Source organism: Crassostrea angulata, chromosome 2, assembly GCF_025612915.1.
Source record: "Crassostrea angulata isolate pt1a10 chromosome 2, ASM2561291v2, whole genome shotgun sequence".
Taxonomy (NCBI): Eukaryota; Metazoa; Mollusca; class Bivalvia; order Ostreida; family Ostreidae; genus Magallana; species Magallana angulata.
The window spans coordinates 53,874,588-53,891,328 of NC_069112.1; the positions used below are offsets into that span (position 1 = coordinate 53,874,588).

The following is a 16,741-nucleotide window of genomic DNA, read 5'->3' on the forward strand; positions in this document are numbered from 1 at the left end:
TTCCTTTACTAAAACCGGTTTAAATTTAGAGACAGAAGCTATTTCGAATTTAATCAACCGTCAATTGATTAATGTTTGAATGATATCTAACATTGTTGACAGATCTAGGCAGAAAACTGTAGCAAAATGTGATTGTTACGGATTTTTTTCGTCAGGGTCTACTTGGTTTAGAGCTTATAGCGTGAAAAGTAATCCGTCAACATATAATTTATTTTACCAAATCTTTTTTATAAGATATCAATCTATAGAATAAACACCATGAATTTAAGTTTGAGTCCATAAAATAGTAAAAAAATTACCAAACGCGATACTAGCATTGCATTTTTTGTATTCTATTTTGATACATCAGGTCCATAAAGCGTACTAACTTACAAAAATTTGCGCAAAATGATTGATGAAATATGACTTAAATAGATATTTATACTCTATTTTGTATGTTCAGTTCTAATTTTCCCAAAATTGGTAATTATTTTTAGGAAAAACGGACGTCTGGCAAATTTCATAATTGTTAATAATTTTCGCAAGGGGGTACACCCGTCTGAGAGGTGACAACAAACAAACTAGCATGTAAACATACATATTTTCTTTTGTATATGTATTGCTAGAATGTATATTTATCATTTAAAGCTAAGTTTTATTGATTGAGTCCATTTAGTGTCGAGTATAGGACTACCTTAAATATATTTATACACAAACATCAAACCCAATTAATTAATTGATTAATCAATTAATGTTTAGTTTTGTGTTATTTAGCTTTCTACAATTTAAATCCTTTATAGCCTCCTTGCATGGTTGTCATCGCTCAGCATGCTATATGTAACATTTGTATGCAACATATCTGCATGTATATACATGTATGAGTCCTGTTCAGATATTTCATGTAAATATGTATTTGTGCTACCATCTGACATATGTGTCTTGTATGTATCTGTACTAACTTATTAATTGTGATGTCATTTTATGTTTATAGTGCTGCAGGTTAATGTTGTACTGTTTATTACTTTGACCATTAGAGCTTATGTTGCTTTTTTATCTATATGGTGACTTTAAATGAAGCTTATCTATAACAGTTTAACTGGTCCGTGAAAACAAACTTGTTTCAAAACCTACGTTATCATTTAAATTGTGTTTATTTAACATGTTTTTAAAGGAGATATTTCTACATTTTCTCTTTTAATTTGGCTTATTCATAGAAAAGTTATCGTTATTTTAACTTTCTAAATCGTTTTCAAATTCACGGATTAATTTTCAATATTTGCAAGTATTGGAATCACCAGATAATTTAAGATCAGGTTTTTTTTTTTTATCAAAAACAAAAATGTAACATGGAAAGGTGTATGGATCAAAATCAAAAGCATATATATTTAACAATAATATTATTAAATTGCCCGGTGTCTTTAGCCGTCTTAACTTTAGAAATCAAATACAGTTTAGTTTCTCGATAAATCGAGAATAATCACGTGACATGACACGTTTGTTCATTGTGCATGTAAAACAAAATGTATACTAAGACTATTATTTATAAAGGAGTGTGGGGGGAGGGGTTATAAACAAACTATCAATTTACTTTTTAAACAGACATCTTCGCTAACAAACCTAACTAAAGTGAAAGAACGCTGTCAATTTTTTTTTAAGTTGTTTGCAAATTTGATATGCGTAAACATTGTAATTGCATGAATGAATGCATATCAAATGGAGACACTATATGTCCTTTAAAACATATTTCACCAATAAACCTAGATATACAGACACGCTTAACGACGTAGTTTGATTTTTCACTTCCTTGTCTAAGAGAATCATTTTCAATGGCTTTTATTTCGTTGTTTCTGATATTTTCTTCTAAACTGGTTTGTTTAGTAACATCTTACGGTAAGTTGCATCTTCAAAAATCTTGTTTCTTTCTAAAAACATTATTTTCGGACATGTACGGGTTGTATCTATACTGAAATTTGACAACAGGTCGACTGGTATATAAATTAATTTAATAAGTATTTTATTCAAGTATATAAATACATTGAATTGGATTGAACAGCAGGCACAATGCCTATTTATGTTCTCTCCTGTAGTCAAGGTATAATATGAGTAATTATATAATTATATATAATATATATATACATATATATTGCCATGGAATTTTGTATAATAGATTAATAGTGTAAATAGTATTGGAAGGAGGTACAGTGCAAAAAAATAAACAAAACAAATAGCTCATGATAGGAAAATGAAAATAAAAAAAATAGAAAAATAATGGTTAATTGCTAAGGTTGGAAATAAAAAAGTATATGTAATGTAGGGAAAAAATGAGAAAGAAAAGAAAAAACATGTAATAAAAACAAAACAAAATTTAATAACAGAGTAGAAAAAATGGAAAGTTTGGGGGGATGGGGTGGGAGGGGGAGGGGGAGAACAAATAAGCAATAAAAAATGAAAAGAAAGGAGTGTAAGGAAAGTCAGTGGTACCCATTTTGATACAGATACATTTTTTATACAATGTGTACATTTTTACCTATGCATTTACTTAAATCTGTTTGTACTTTTTATGTAAAAATGAATTTTATCAAATAATAGTAGGTTATTTTGAAATGTTAGTTTATCACTTCCAAAAAGTAGATTCTTAATTGTGATTGGTATGGAATTGTCGTTCATATAATCAAATAGAGATTTTCTTTGGGAGGCATATGATGGACAGTGTAAGAAATAATGTTTAGAGTCTTCCACTTCAAGGAAGCACTTCTGACATAGTGGAGAAGCAATAAGGTGGTGTGAATAAAGGTCAGCATTTAAGTTACTACTGTTATTTCTCAACTGACAATGCCAAATATTTTCTAATCTTTTGCCATGGTTAAATAATTTATGCATATACAGTTTTTTACTATTAATATTTTTGAGGCTGTTCTTAAATGCTGAAACTGTAGTTATATTTTTTGTATTTTGAGGTAGATTGTTCCATAATATAATTGTAGATGGTATAAAACTATTGAAGTAAGATGTTGTTCTTGCAACAGGTGTGCGATAGATGAAATTGTTTCGAAGATTGTAGGTATTCTGTGGGGGGAAACATTCACCAGCAATATTAGATAAGTATTCAGGGGTATAATTGTTTAATATTTTGAACAATAATATTAATTTATGGTTACTTCTACGTTTCTTAAGTGTTTCCCAGCCTAATTCCTGATATAGGTATTGTTTAGATGAATTTCGTCTAAGACCAGTAATTATTCGTGCAGCTTCAATCTGTATACTTTCCAATAAATTACTTTGTTCATCTGTACAATTGTCCCAGACTACATCACCATACTCTAACACAGGGCGAATAAATGCAAAGTAAATTTTAATCAAAGATTCCCTATTTATTTTATATTTGAGTATGCGTAGCATGTTCAATCTTTGGCATGCTTTTTCGTAGATATTTGATATATGATGTGACCATCCCCCATTTGATTGCAAAGTAAGTCCTAAATGACAATGATTATTTTTTTGGATAATATTGTTTATAGTGTTACCAAAAGAGACCTGGGGATGGGTTTTTTTCTTTCTGGAAAAGTTAACATTTATAGTTTTGCTTGGATTAAAATCCACCAGCCATTGATTAGACCACTGTTTGATTTTTTCAAGATCAGCTGTTAATGATTTAGCTGAATTATTATCATTATCATCAACTATTACAAAAAGTGATGTGTCATCTGCAAAGAGTCTTATTTGGTTGCATATATTTTCAACAATATCATTAATGTAAATAAGAAAGAGGAAGGGTCCTAACACTGACCCCTGGGGTACTCCTGCATTAGTGGTTTCAATTCCTGAGGAATAGCCCTCGATGACAACCTTTTGTGTTCTATCAGTAATATAGTTTTCTATCCATCCAAGGATTTCTCCTCTGATTCCATATTTTTGTAATTTATAGATGAGACCTTTATGCCAGACCTTATCGAAAGCTTTTGATATATCACAAAATATGAACATAATATCTTTACCTTTATCAAGGTTAGATATTATAATATTATAAATTTCAGTAAGCTGATTAATAGTGGAATCAGAGGGCTGAAATCCTGATTGGTTTTTAAATAAAAGATTGTGGTCCTTCATATAATTGTGAAGGGTTTTTAAAAGAATTTTTTCCAGTATTTTACATAAGGTGCATGTGAGTGCAATTGGTCTATAGTTTGAGGGGTCCTCTGGGTTGCCCTTGTTCTTATATACAGGTGTAATATGTGACAATTTCCATATAAAAGGTAATTCTTGATGTTGAAGTGTAAGGTTAAATAATTTAGCGATTGGATGTTTGATTGAAGGTATGATATTTTTAAGAATCTTTGGTGAGATACCGTCTGGGCCTGGAGGTTTGGTGATATTTAGATTTGATAATTGATCAACAACATCTTGGGCTGTGATGTTAATTCTTTCTATGCTGTGAGGGGGCCCTGGGCCCTGAGGTGGAAGCCTGGGTTCATTAGTTGTTTCTATATGTGATATGCTTGCAAAATGTTTGTTAAGTTCTGATGCTTTATCTACTGGGTGTATATGTATTTTACCATTAGAATTTATTGGAGGTGGTACTTTTTTTTTATTGTTACACTTTGATAATGATTTCACTATTCGCCACCATTTACCAGGAGGAATTGATTTATCTAGTATTTGTGATGTAAGCTTTTGTTTATACTTGTTTTTTTCAGTACGAACCATGTCAATAACCTGATTTCTTAAGCAACGATATTTGTTCCATTGGTAGTCACTATTAGTTTTTTTTGCTTTATAATGGATCCTATTACGTTGGCGCATTTTACGTCTTATGGCATTGGTCATGAATGGTTTATCAGAAGGGCGAATGACAACTACTTTTTTAGGAATGTGTTGGTTCACATGCTGTGTGAATACATCTGTGAAGTTTTTATAGACATCATTAATATTTGTAGAGTTAAATACATCCCTGTCCCAATTGACCTGAAGTAGATCACTATTTAGTGAGGTGTAGTCAGCATGTGCGTAGTCTGTAAGTATTCTTCTATATGCCCTTTGTTTGTAAGTTTTAAAGTGAATTTCAAGAGTTACTGGACTGTGTGTACTACAAAATGGGGTTAATACATCTATGTTCTCTATTCTTTCTACAGCGTTAGTAATAATTAGATCTATACAAGTACCCCTTGTGGTGGTATAATTAGTTGGTTGAGTTATAACATTTGTAAGGGAAAAATTTTGGAGCATATGCTTAAATATATGGTTACCATCAGCTAACATATCAATGTTAAAATCACCCATCAAAAATATGGGTAAGCCAGTGTCTATAGCATTTTCTAGTGATATTGCTAAGTTGTCAAGTACATCAGCCCTGGAATTTGGAGGTCTATACATAACCCCAGTTAAAAATTTGTTATTAACACAATGAATTTCTAACCATATGATTTCAATATTTGGATTACTCAGGTCGTTGCGTATCAAAAACTGCAAGTTGTTCTTAATATAAATTATAACTCCACCTCCAAATCTATTACGGTCTAATCTGACAGGCTTGTGAAATCCCTCAAATTCAATTTCCTCATCAGAAATGGTTCTATCTAGATGACTCTCAGATATTCCTATTACATCAAAATCACAAAGTTCGTTAAAAATAATATCTACCTTCGACTTAAGACTACAAACATTATTATGTACTATTTTGACATTTGACAATAATGAACCTTGAACGGGACCAGGATTGAATTCTATCCCACCAATTAATAGTAAAACAGTAAGTACCAATAAAGCGTAAGACAATAACGTACCTTTAGGAATTGGATGAGTCGGCTGTATTTCATAGTAAATGCTGTACATGAGAATATTAGTCATACGAATCAAAAATGTAGAATAAACCTTTATGCACAGCCTTCATCCCACAAAATGTAAACAAATCTACTTTTACTTTCGTATTGCACAGAGTGTAAGCTAATGACCGAAATGGCCTACATTTATAGTAATGTACTCTCGGGTGAATAAAGATAATCAAGTAACAATGTATAAGCAATATCTTATCACTTCTATAGGCTAATAGTAGTGATTTATAAAAGAACAATAATGGGTAATATGATTTTCCACTACAGTAGAAAATAAATGAAATACATAACTTATATACACATGGGTATTGTCGAGGTGACAAATAAACAGAAAACTTATCTACAAGGCATTTCTGAACAATAGAAATGTCGATTAGGTTACATGAGGAAAATCCAATACAAGGTAAATAAAAAAGGAGGAAATAGATTGTAAAGAACATAAATAGAGCTATTTCCCCTAACTAACAGCTGACTAATGTAGTAAGTTAAACATGTTTACTGAAATTAGATGATACCCTTTTTTTAGAGCATACAAGAGACAAAGATTATTATGCTTCTTAACGACGTTGATCAATAATACACATGTGTGGGTTAAGTGAAAGTACATAGCGTTTCTAGGATTTTACGAATTAAATAATAATTTGACCAGTCTGAAAATGGACTAAGGCACGTGGGTGGCTACAGAGCAACAGCTCTAGTAGCCAAAGTTAATCACGAAGAACGACTTAGTCCCTTTCAGTCACAGGGGTAGAAGTGGTCAGGATACGTTCATCATAATGATGCTCCAAACGCGTTTTTAGCTTTTCGAGGTCGTCCTCTGTGGTAAGTGTTATACGATTTTCATCCATTTTTACAATGATGCGACCATCATACGTCCACACACTATCGACAAGTCTGCTAAGAGCAAGCTTGCGAGCTTCAAACAGGATGTTGGATCTTTGTTTAGTCAGTGCTTCGTTAATAAAGACTCTCGATGAAGTACTCGGATTATGGTTGTAGTTTTTAAGATTGCGCTTATGATGAAAAACTGTGGCGCGATCTCTGTAACTGAGAAACCGTACAATGATATCTCTTGGTTTCCCATTCCCCTTGCGCGGGCCGACTCGATGGGTTCTCTCTATTCGGTCCAACCCAATTTTGGATGTTTCCTTGGATAGTATCAGATTGATGACATTCATTGCTAGTTTGTCAGTATTTTCACTGGTTCCCTCTTCAGGGATTCCTGAGAATTTTAGGCAAGTTCTGCGGGAATACTGTTCCATCTCGTCAATCCGGTCATTTAATAATTTTGTCTCATTTTGAAGTGATTTAATTTGGGGCATGAAGAGTTCACTCATACAGTTTTTGATGAAGGGTTTCTGCATTATCAAATCGATAACCTGTTTGGTGCCCCGTTGATCCTTGGTGAGGTCATCAAGCAAGGAACTTAGTTGGTTGAGTTGGGGGTCATCAAATGATGTTGTTGAATCATTGTTGGTGGAGTCGGAGGTTGAGCTCTCAACTCTTCCCCTCTTTAATGGAGGTTTGTTTGGTGTAGTTGCTGGCCTTGCGGCTCCCTCACCAAGTTTAGCACTATCAGTGGGTCTGTTTGTTACAGATGATTTGACTGCAGCTTTATTGATGTTTTTAGTGGTGGGTTTATTGTTTGACATCATTAGATAAGTAGTTGTAGCTGGTTTGGTAACAAGTTATTGAGTATTAGCACAGATATAGACTCTGACAGATCACACTGGTATCTCTTTGTTTACATTAACAGTTAGGTTGGTGAAAAGTATTCACATACCTGAATGTTCAGAGTTCATTGTTTTTCCAAGAATTTCACCAATTTATCACTAAATTTTAATTCAAGACTATACAGCACATACCAGTCACCCTTATACTCATCACACAATCCATTTATAGTTAATTGGAATGGTATATATCACATAATCAGCCTAATATAGGGGAGAGCTGAAAAGTGTGGCCTACTCCATTGCTGTGACCTTGACCTTTTTGATATATAAATATGGTCATATGCATTGTTTTCCTCTTAGTATAAAGAGTATTCAATTCATATTTTATTATCTGCTGGTGTTTTTTGGTCAACCAAAAATAAATCCGTTTAAGTTTTAATAAGAACTGTTTATATGTTTTCATTTGACACTACCGAGTGCTTGTATGCGTGCAAATATATCAGTTCTATTTTTGTATAGACATGTGTCATTTAAATACTAGTGTTTTGTTATTTGTGCTAGTAGCTTTGTAAAACCATTGTATGGCATGTCGCGACTTGTTTTGAAGACTATTTAAAAAAAATATAAAAAAAAAATCTGTAATGTAATATATCATGCAAATAGTCACCATTCAGAAAATAGTGCCATTTTAATGATTTGTTTGCTCCTTTCTGTAATATCATATAAATTGACACTTTTTTTATCCCTAAGAAAGTTTAAAAATATATTGCTCTCAAAATGAGATTATACAATGTTTATCGCAGCATATGTAATGCATAAATCAAGAGATTCTTTTTCAGCATGATAATAAAATTTAAGAGCATAAAACAATGTGGAATTTGAAAAAAAGGAGACAGATCATTTGAGAAGAAATTGACCCAGTGTTTGCCTTTTTACACGCTTTTGATTTGCCCAAAATTTCTTAGTTTACTAGAATGGAAGAATTTAGGATACTGTTTTAATTAAAATAAATATTTTCGTGTTATGTAAATCACATTAATACATACTTTAGTTTTATTTACAGAAAGGTTTTTGTTATCAAATGTAAAGGAAAAATCCAACCAATTTTTTGTACCTATTTCTGTTGACAGAAAATATTGCGTTGCATAAAGTAGCATGGCAACAGTATCCATACCCTAATAGGTCATGGGGAGCCGAACGTGCTGTGGACGGACGGTATTCAGACTTGTCTGCTGTTGGACAACAGTGTACAATATCAGAAAACAATCGATCAGCGGCAGAATGGCGGGTAGACTTGGGAGGAGTACTCAGCATACACCACATCTTTATACAGTACAGGACGGATAATGTCGCCTGGAGTAAGCAAAATATACATATAGAGATAGTACGGATATTTAGGGAAGAAACCCTGACTTATCTTGATATGGAGAAAATTGTGTGACTCTGTGAACCAAAAATTCAATAAGCTGATTTACAGTAGTTTATTATTATTATTATTTTTTTTTAAATGTATATCTTCTTCAATTTTACTCTGTCTTTGATATTAGTTTTTTTTTCGTTCAAATGCAGAAATGAATTTATATAAAAATATTTATTACTATGCTTGCACATTAAACCAGTTTATCCTTCATTTTTCATGAAGACGAAAATAACGGATACACCGGTAGATTCTTAGGATTTTCGGTATACATATCGAACAAAACGGACAAGGATGACGGGGTATTATGTTTCAAAGACACTTACTATACCAGGGCTACGATACCTGTTCGTGCAAACATAATGTGTATCACACATGGTAGATACGTCATCTACTACAACAACAGGACTCACCCTCCGTTTCCTCCTGGGTATTCTTCCAACGCTTTCAACGAGCTTTGTGAAGTGGGAGTGTATGGTAAAGAACCAATTTTTAACGTAAACGAATATAATGAACAAATCGAAATACTTTTGAATGCTATTACTCATTATGAATTTTGTATAACTGTTAAAACGTATTGTGCGTACAGTGTACATATACATTCTTTTGCAAAATAATAACTGAGATGTACATACATAGACAGTGTTGTTATGGAATCCGTTTTTTTTCTATTTAAACTGTTTTGTAATCAGGGTGTCCTGTAACGGGATATTACGGAGATAACTGTACAATACCGTGTCCACAGAACTGTCAGGAAGGTCACTGTGATATTGTGGATGGAACGTGTTTAGGTTGCATAGCAGGTTACATAGGATCACGATGTAATGAAGGTACAAGTTTCTTTTCAGCAACTCGGTCATTTAATACTAAAAAGTTAATAGCTGCGCCTTAAGGCTATCAAAAATCACTCACTCATTTCTTATTATAAATATCATTTTGCGCCTTAAGGCTATCAAAAATCACTCACTCATTTCTTATTATAAATATCATTTTGACCTATAGAGTACGAAAGGAAACAACTCGAAACTAGTGTTCATTGATTGTTATTTTTAAAACGGAACAAAAAATTCATAATGCATTGTGCTTTAAATTTAGAATGATGTCATGTTTCAGACTTCGCTACATTGTATAGATCAAAACGGTAGGTTCTAAACTGTATTGAATAAGGAATCATTTCTTGACTTTTATCGGGAGATCATTACGGACGGCAAAAGTTCCAATCAAATAAAGCCAGAAGAACTTTATGGTAAGTGATCACGTACGGACCGTAATGATATCTGCATAAAAGTAAAGGTATGATTTTTTGACATTGCACTATCACGACTGGCTCTAAAAACCCCTGTCCGTATGAAAATCCCTTATCACCTCCTGTGTTTTCACTGCCATCCCTTGTTTATCTCCTGTGTGCCCCTGTACAGAGCCCCTGCATAGACTGTCACCCCACGTGTGCACCAGTACATAGCCCCTGTATACCCTGACATCCCATGTGCGCCTCTGTACACATCCCCTGTGTGCCACTGTAAAAACCCCTGTCATCCCCTGTACGCCCCTGTCATTCCCTGGTAGCCTCTGTGCTTCCCTGTATATGCCCCTGACATTCCCTGTACGGTCTTTAAAGGCTCGCTAAAGAAATAACTTAAAATTAATTCGAATGTTTAAAAATTTATATTTAGCATTCTTGTTTAGACAGTGCTTGTTTTTCTTTGCATTTCATACAGGGCAATATTATTAGAAACATGTGACCTGCCTGAGCCATAGGCGTCGAAAATTGGGGGGGGGGGGGGGGTGGGCTTATACGTTTCAAAGTTAGCCTTAACCTTTAGGAACATACATATAGTATCAAGGGGGGTTTAGCCCCCCCCCCCCACCCCCTCATTTTTTCTCGCAGTAAGTACAATTTTAAATTTACCCTAAAAGATTAAAATATTAAGAGTGATATTGAAAATTGGAATCAAAGGTGTATAGGAAAACATATTTACATGTTCTAACTTTGTGGCAAATTTCTGGTCACTGGCAATTAATTAAATTATTCTTAATAAATTTCACTTTGCATTAAAAGGGATATGAAAATAAGATTTAAGAAATTTAATTTTATGAAATTGGTTATGAGAATTAATCATCAGTTTAAATTCAATTCAAAAGTCCAATAAGCCGGTCAGAAACATATTAAACAAACATACTAAACTAATTTCTTAGACAAAGTTATATAAGCTATTGATGCTTTATTTTGCTATTCACGCGAAATTAAAAAAAAAGTATAACTAAGAACTAAGTTTATAAAAAAAAGAGGAAAGGTGTACTCTATCATAACATTGCTGCTTATTCATTCTACATTCTGACTGATTTATTGGTTTTAGTACGCACCTATATGTTTAGATATATAAAAAATTAAAAACCAAAATTACGTTATGAAGGTACTTCAACATTTTTTTTAGTATGGAGACGCTTAACGCACTTTGAAAAAATAAGTATATATCACATATTCTGGAACTGAATTTCTAATTTGTTGATATATAGTATGATGATTTGTTAACACTCGTGATTCTAATTTACCGTATGTAGAACGGGATGTGGAGTGGGAGTTAACCAATAATACAGGTCAATTACTAGTGGATCATTTAATTAATTACTGGTATAAGGTCTCCTACCCCCTTTTTTCCTTCTTAAACCTATGATATTCAGCAACTTTGGGTAAACGTTTCAGATTGGAAAAAGAAATATGCTCTGTATAAGTACATGCAGTGATATTAAAAAACCGAGCTGGCCGAACAATAATTTCTCCATTGAAATGTTAACGAATTTATGTGTTTCAACAATAACACTCTTTTCATTCGTATCAAATAAATCACTCCAATATAAGTATACTAACATTAACGAACATTAATTTATTATATACTTAAAAATAAGGATTAGGATTCTAAAAAAATCATATTGTTTTTTATAAACATAACTAATCTATCATTTTTTCACATCATGTTTATGTACAAACACATGCAATAAGCCAGTTAAAATATGTTATACATTGATCTCCATTATCAATATATATAAATTGCGTAATTTTTCAAAGTGCGGTGTAACGCTGCCCTCACCTGAGGTTTACCACCCGTGATTAGCTCAGCCAAACAAAAATTATTTTCTATTCTATTAAAATAAAACAAACACATAATATAGGATAGACGTAGTTAGTCATTTATTAAACCACAAGTTGTACATAAGTCCTTAGGAGGGCAGGTCATCTTCCGTAGTAACACCAAGTGGATCCTTTACATCAAAATCAGTGACAACTGTAGAGGATTTTATCGACTGCCACATGTAACTTAATCAATAGCCGAGTGGATAAAGTGTCGGACTTGTGATCTGTACATCCCGAGTTCTAATCCCGCAGGGGCTTTTGTTGTTACATGTACTTACTGAAATAATTATTTTAGATATTCATTTTTTATACCCAAACTGCAAATTTTTTCTATTTGACATATGTACAGTTTCTTTATCTTATTTTCTTTTATTATCCAATAATGTCCTATTAATTTGAGTGACGTTTTCTATGTGTTTTATTTCACCTTAAATATCCAGAATACTACAGTGTGAAAGTGTAACGACGATCCAACAACCAAAATTTCGCAGGCTAGAACCAAGCATGATTATTGAAGTATTAAAAAATTATTGACTAAAACGTGATTTTTAAAATTACAATAACAGTGCGTCTTGTGATTCGGCGCTGTTGAGTGCAAAGATTGACTTATAGCTCGAAATATAACACATGTGATTAAAATAGTTTAATTAAGAAAATAATGGTAAAATAACAGTCAAAATCCGTACAGGGGATGTTAGGGGCATACTCAGGGTAGTGCAGTGGCTTACAGGGGATAACAGGGGCGCGTAGGCATAGGGTGACAATGACTTACAGTGGCACACAGGCTATGTGTACAGGGGCGCGCAGGGGATGACACGGTATACAAGGGCTATATACAGGGGCACACAGGGGATAACAGGGTACTGTGGTATCATCAATATTCGTTGAATACCAATTTTCGTGGATTTCGTTGTTAAGTTGATCCACGAAATTAAATGTTCATTTAGGTTCAATTTCAACTAACATTTTGTATTGATATGGTCATTGGCCACGAAATTACGTATCCTTGAAACTGTGGTTTCTACGAAATCCACGAAAATTGATGCCCACGAAAATTAATGAAACCACAGTATACAGTGGCTCTCTACAGGGGCAAATAAGGGATGTACAGGGGATGACAGTGAAAGCACAAGCGTTGACATGGGAAGACGGGGGATTTTCATACGGACATGGGGTTTTATAGCCAATAGTGTATATGCAATACGCGAACTCCGCTTGTGTCCAAGTAGCGTATTTCAGTTTACACATAAAAGGTTTTTTTTTTTATTTTTTAAATTCAATTACCACGCGGCGTAAAAATGTAATGCTCTTAAACACGCAAAAAACAGACCAAAGCACTGGGAAATAAAATTAAAATATATGAACCGTAAAAAGACATAAATAAGAGTTAGTAATTATATTTTTAACATTGACCTACTTTATTTAATGCACCTTTTGTTCAGATTAGAATTTTTTTTATAGCAGATTGAAGACAAATCCATCAAAAAATATATATTTATTCAATTTCATTATTACAATTCTCAACTATTGCAACAGCATACACTGTTTGGGTTCATATCTTCACAGAGTGTGATGGAGGCAAATTTGGTCCCGACTGTAACAACAAATGCGGGCATTGCGTGCAGAATGGATATTGTCATCACATTAACGGCTCCTGTATGAATGGATGTGATCCAGGGTATCATGGAACCCACTGTTCAATGAGTAAAATATGCACGTATTATGATTTTAAAAAAATGAATATTTAGTATATTTCTAAGGAAACAAACATTACATATAATGGTGAATGGCAAATTATTAAAAAAAAAATTATCTTTCAAATAAGTAACTGAAACATTTTTAATTAAAAAATACCGAAGGGTTGAAATTTAAAAAAAAGTAAATCATTAAACGAATGTCTTATACTATGTGTTTATGAAAAAAGGAAACATTCGGATATAGAAGGTCTTGTATAGAAATTAAAAATGCAGATCGTTTAATAATATCTTCAAAATTAATTTCAAAGGTATAAAGAAGGTTTATACATTATGTACCAAAAATAACATAGAAATAATATATAGTGAAATTCAAAACAAGGTTGCATTTTTTAATTTGCAAATATTAATTTGTTTTAGAAAGTTTTGAGGGTATTGTCTTAAAACAATTACTAGTACAATATATACATGATTTTTTACTTATTTTATGCAAGCGATCTTTTCTAATGTTTATGTTCCATAGAATGTGAAACAGGAAAATATGGCATTGATTGTCAACAAAGATGTAGTGCATTTTGTCATACGTCTTGGATTTGTCATCATATAACCGGAGCTTGTAGAGACGGTTGCAAAAGTGGATGGAAAGGAGAACTGTGTTTGGAAGGTACAACTATTTTATTCTAAACACATTCTTTTGATAAACATGTGGTTTAAGCTTTACGTCTGTATGAGAAATGTGTACTATCATTACTTGAATGGGTGTATTGTATGATACATTGTAACGCAATTTACTATTTCAGTTCAAGATGATGAACAGAAATCTACAATCCTATATGTTCTGACAGCAGCTCTCTCTGTCTCAGTTATTATCAATATCGCACAATTATTCTATATAATCCTACAGAGGTAAATTATTTAGCCTTTTTTTAGGAAAGGTACACTTAATTGTCAAGTCAAGCTGAATGACTACATGATTGAGTAGTTTGATATCATTTGTATCAATCGTTCAATTGTTATATAACTATTTTTTCTAAGTAAGACCATTATACATTCTACGGTAAATTGGATAATTATATCTTTAAAATTATTTCTACAAATTAAATTGTGAGCCTGGCTGGCTGACTTTCAAAAGGCAACAGTTTGCTATTAGAATTTCCTTTTTGAGAAAGAAATCTTTTCTATGACTATAATGCGTGATATGATTTTGGACCATAAGTTGGGTAGACAAGGCACCAAAAAAAAAAAACCAAAAACAAAAAAACAAAAACAAAAACCGCAATACCCATAATATTTTATTAATTAAAATTTTCCACATGATCTATATTTTTAATAAACTTCATATTTTGATTATAAATGTTGAAGTAATCTGTAAAACGGGGATTTTAAAGAATGTGTGAGAATAGTCGAATAAGTATGGGCAAAACATGAATTCAATGACAGAATCTTTTTTATAGGTATCCCTATACCTATATATGTTTGCAAACGTTAGGTTGTTCACGCTTAAGTAAATCAAGTCTTATATTTGTAAACTCATTTATAAAAAATATCATTTTTTTCTCAAAATGCAAAAGTCTGTCTTGAAATGATTACGTCAAAATAGTATTCTTTATCACCGTTTATTGTTTCTATTACTGTGATGGCTATGGATCATGAAAGTGGATTTGGGAAAAAGATGTCCAAACTATTTTATTTCGTTAATTTTTTTCTGTGAATGATATTGCTAATTAATTCCTGTTATAATATATAAATGAAGACAAAATCTAAAACTTTAGCGGGAAAAAAAAGGTTCAGCTATTACCTGACGATATATCTCAAACAAATAAAATCAAAAAAGAAATAACAAATCCATTCTAAATAGACTTACCGTTCTATACTTCATATAATTCATAAAACCTTCAGTAGCCATAGAACAAAAAAGGTTTTTAGTATTGGTTTATACTTTTATTACTTTCCTAGCAAACACAGAAAAAGACAAAAGAAGAAAAAAACATACGAACAAACCAAAAATGAAAACGTGTTTACACAGGATATAAGTGGGTACGATTCGGTGATTAATGGACCCGAGGACAACTACCAGGAATTAGCCACAGTTACTGCTGATCGATGAACCACAACAATGTTAATAACATTAACTTTGTCACTAAAAACTTATATATTTTATCAAATCCTTTATTTTTAACTCTGTGTATAAAACGTTACATTTTTGCGTGAAAGGGGTGGGGGTAAAAGTTGAGCTTTTTAAGTGAATTCCATTTTATCTTCTAAATGTTGTTCGCATTTACAATGTCAACCCACTGTCCTTGGTAAAACTTAAAATTAGACAATATATTGATAATATATCATTAATGTATAATATATTGTTTCCTGTATACTCAGATCAACAAGATTCTTACTAAATAAAAAAGCTTATTGTGTAAATAAAGTGTTTTAAATAATAAAGTAAATAAGTTGCTGTCCAACTGAAACCTGTTTCACAGTCAATTTAGAGAACAGAATATAACTGCAACAGAATATAACTAGATTCTTAAAAATCCTTTTGACTACACTTGTTTGCCGATCTTTTGTATTTTTGTTTTTATTTTTGGGGTTTTTTTTGTATTGCATCAAATAAGACACAAAATAAAAAGATCAACAGACTTGATTGTTGATGTCTACTTTATTGAGTTTAATATCTGAAACATATATCCATAATTGCTATGATATTTACGTGGTTAACATTTCTGTTTAAATTATGAAATTGTTGATACAAAAAACTTGAATGCAGGTTTGTGAAACAAAATAAAGATAACTCATTTTTCAAAAAAATTTCATAGCATTGTTATACCCCAGTTATTTAAAAATCCAGTAGCCTAGCACACGTTTTGACTCAAAAAACATTCATTCCATTTTCAGTCATAATGACAAGACTCTGCCAACAACTTGTTAAATTGTTCATCGTGTCCTTAATAATAGAGATGCAAAGTGTAAACTTGTTTTCTTGTAAGTTTTTTATGACAAAAAAAATTAGATATAGTACA

The 16,741-nt window shown here is 32.2% G+C and overlaps 1 protein-coding gene across 2 annotated transcripts; it reads left to right on the forward strand.

The window, feature by feature from the left end:
- The first annotated feature begins 1,735 nt into the window (after positions 1–1,735).
- Positions 1,736–16,349, forward strand: LOC128170525 (multiple epidermal growth factor-like domains protein 10). Of its 2 annotated transcripts, XM_052836311.1 has the most exons (8): positions 1,736–1,869; positions 8,611–8,838; positions 9,123–9,374; positions 9,590–9,727; positions 13,597–13,734; positions 14,248–14,388; positions 14,525–14,630; positions 15,681–16,349. In XM_052836311.1, exons 1-8 carry the CDS (start codon positions 1,806–1,808, stop codon positions 15,829–15,831), a joined length of 1,218 nt encoding a protein of 405 aa, XP_052692271.1. In that variant the 5' UTR covers positions 1,736–1,805; the 3' UTR covers positions 15,832–16,349. The 2 variants fall into 2 exon arrangements, with proteins under 2 accessions (XP_052692271.1, XP_052692272.1); XM_052836312.1 differs by lacking the exon at positions 14,525–14,630.
- Positions 16,350–16,741: the final 392 nt, after the last annotated feature.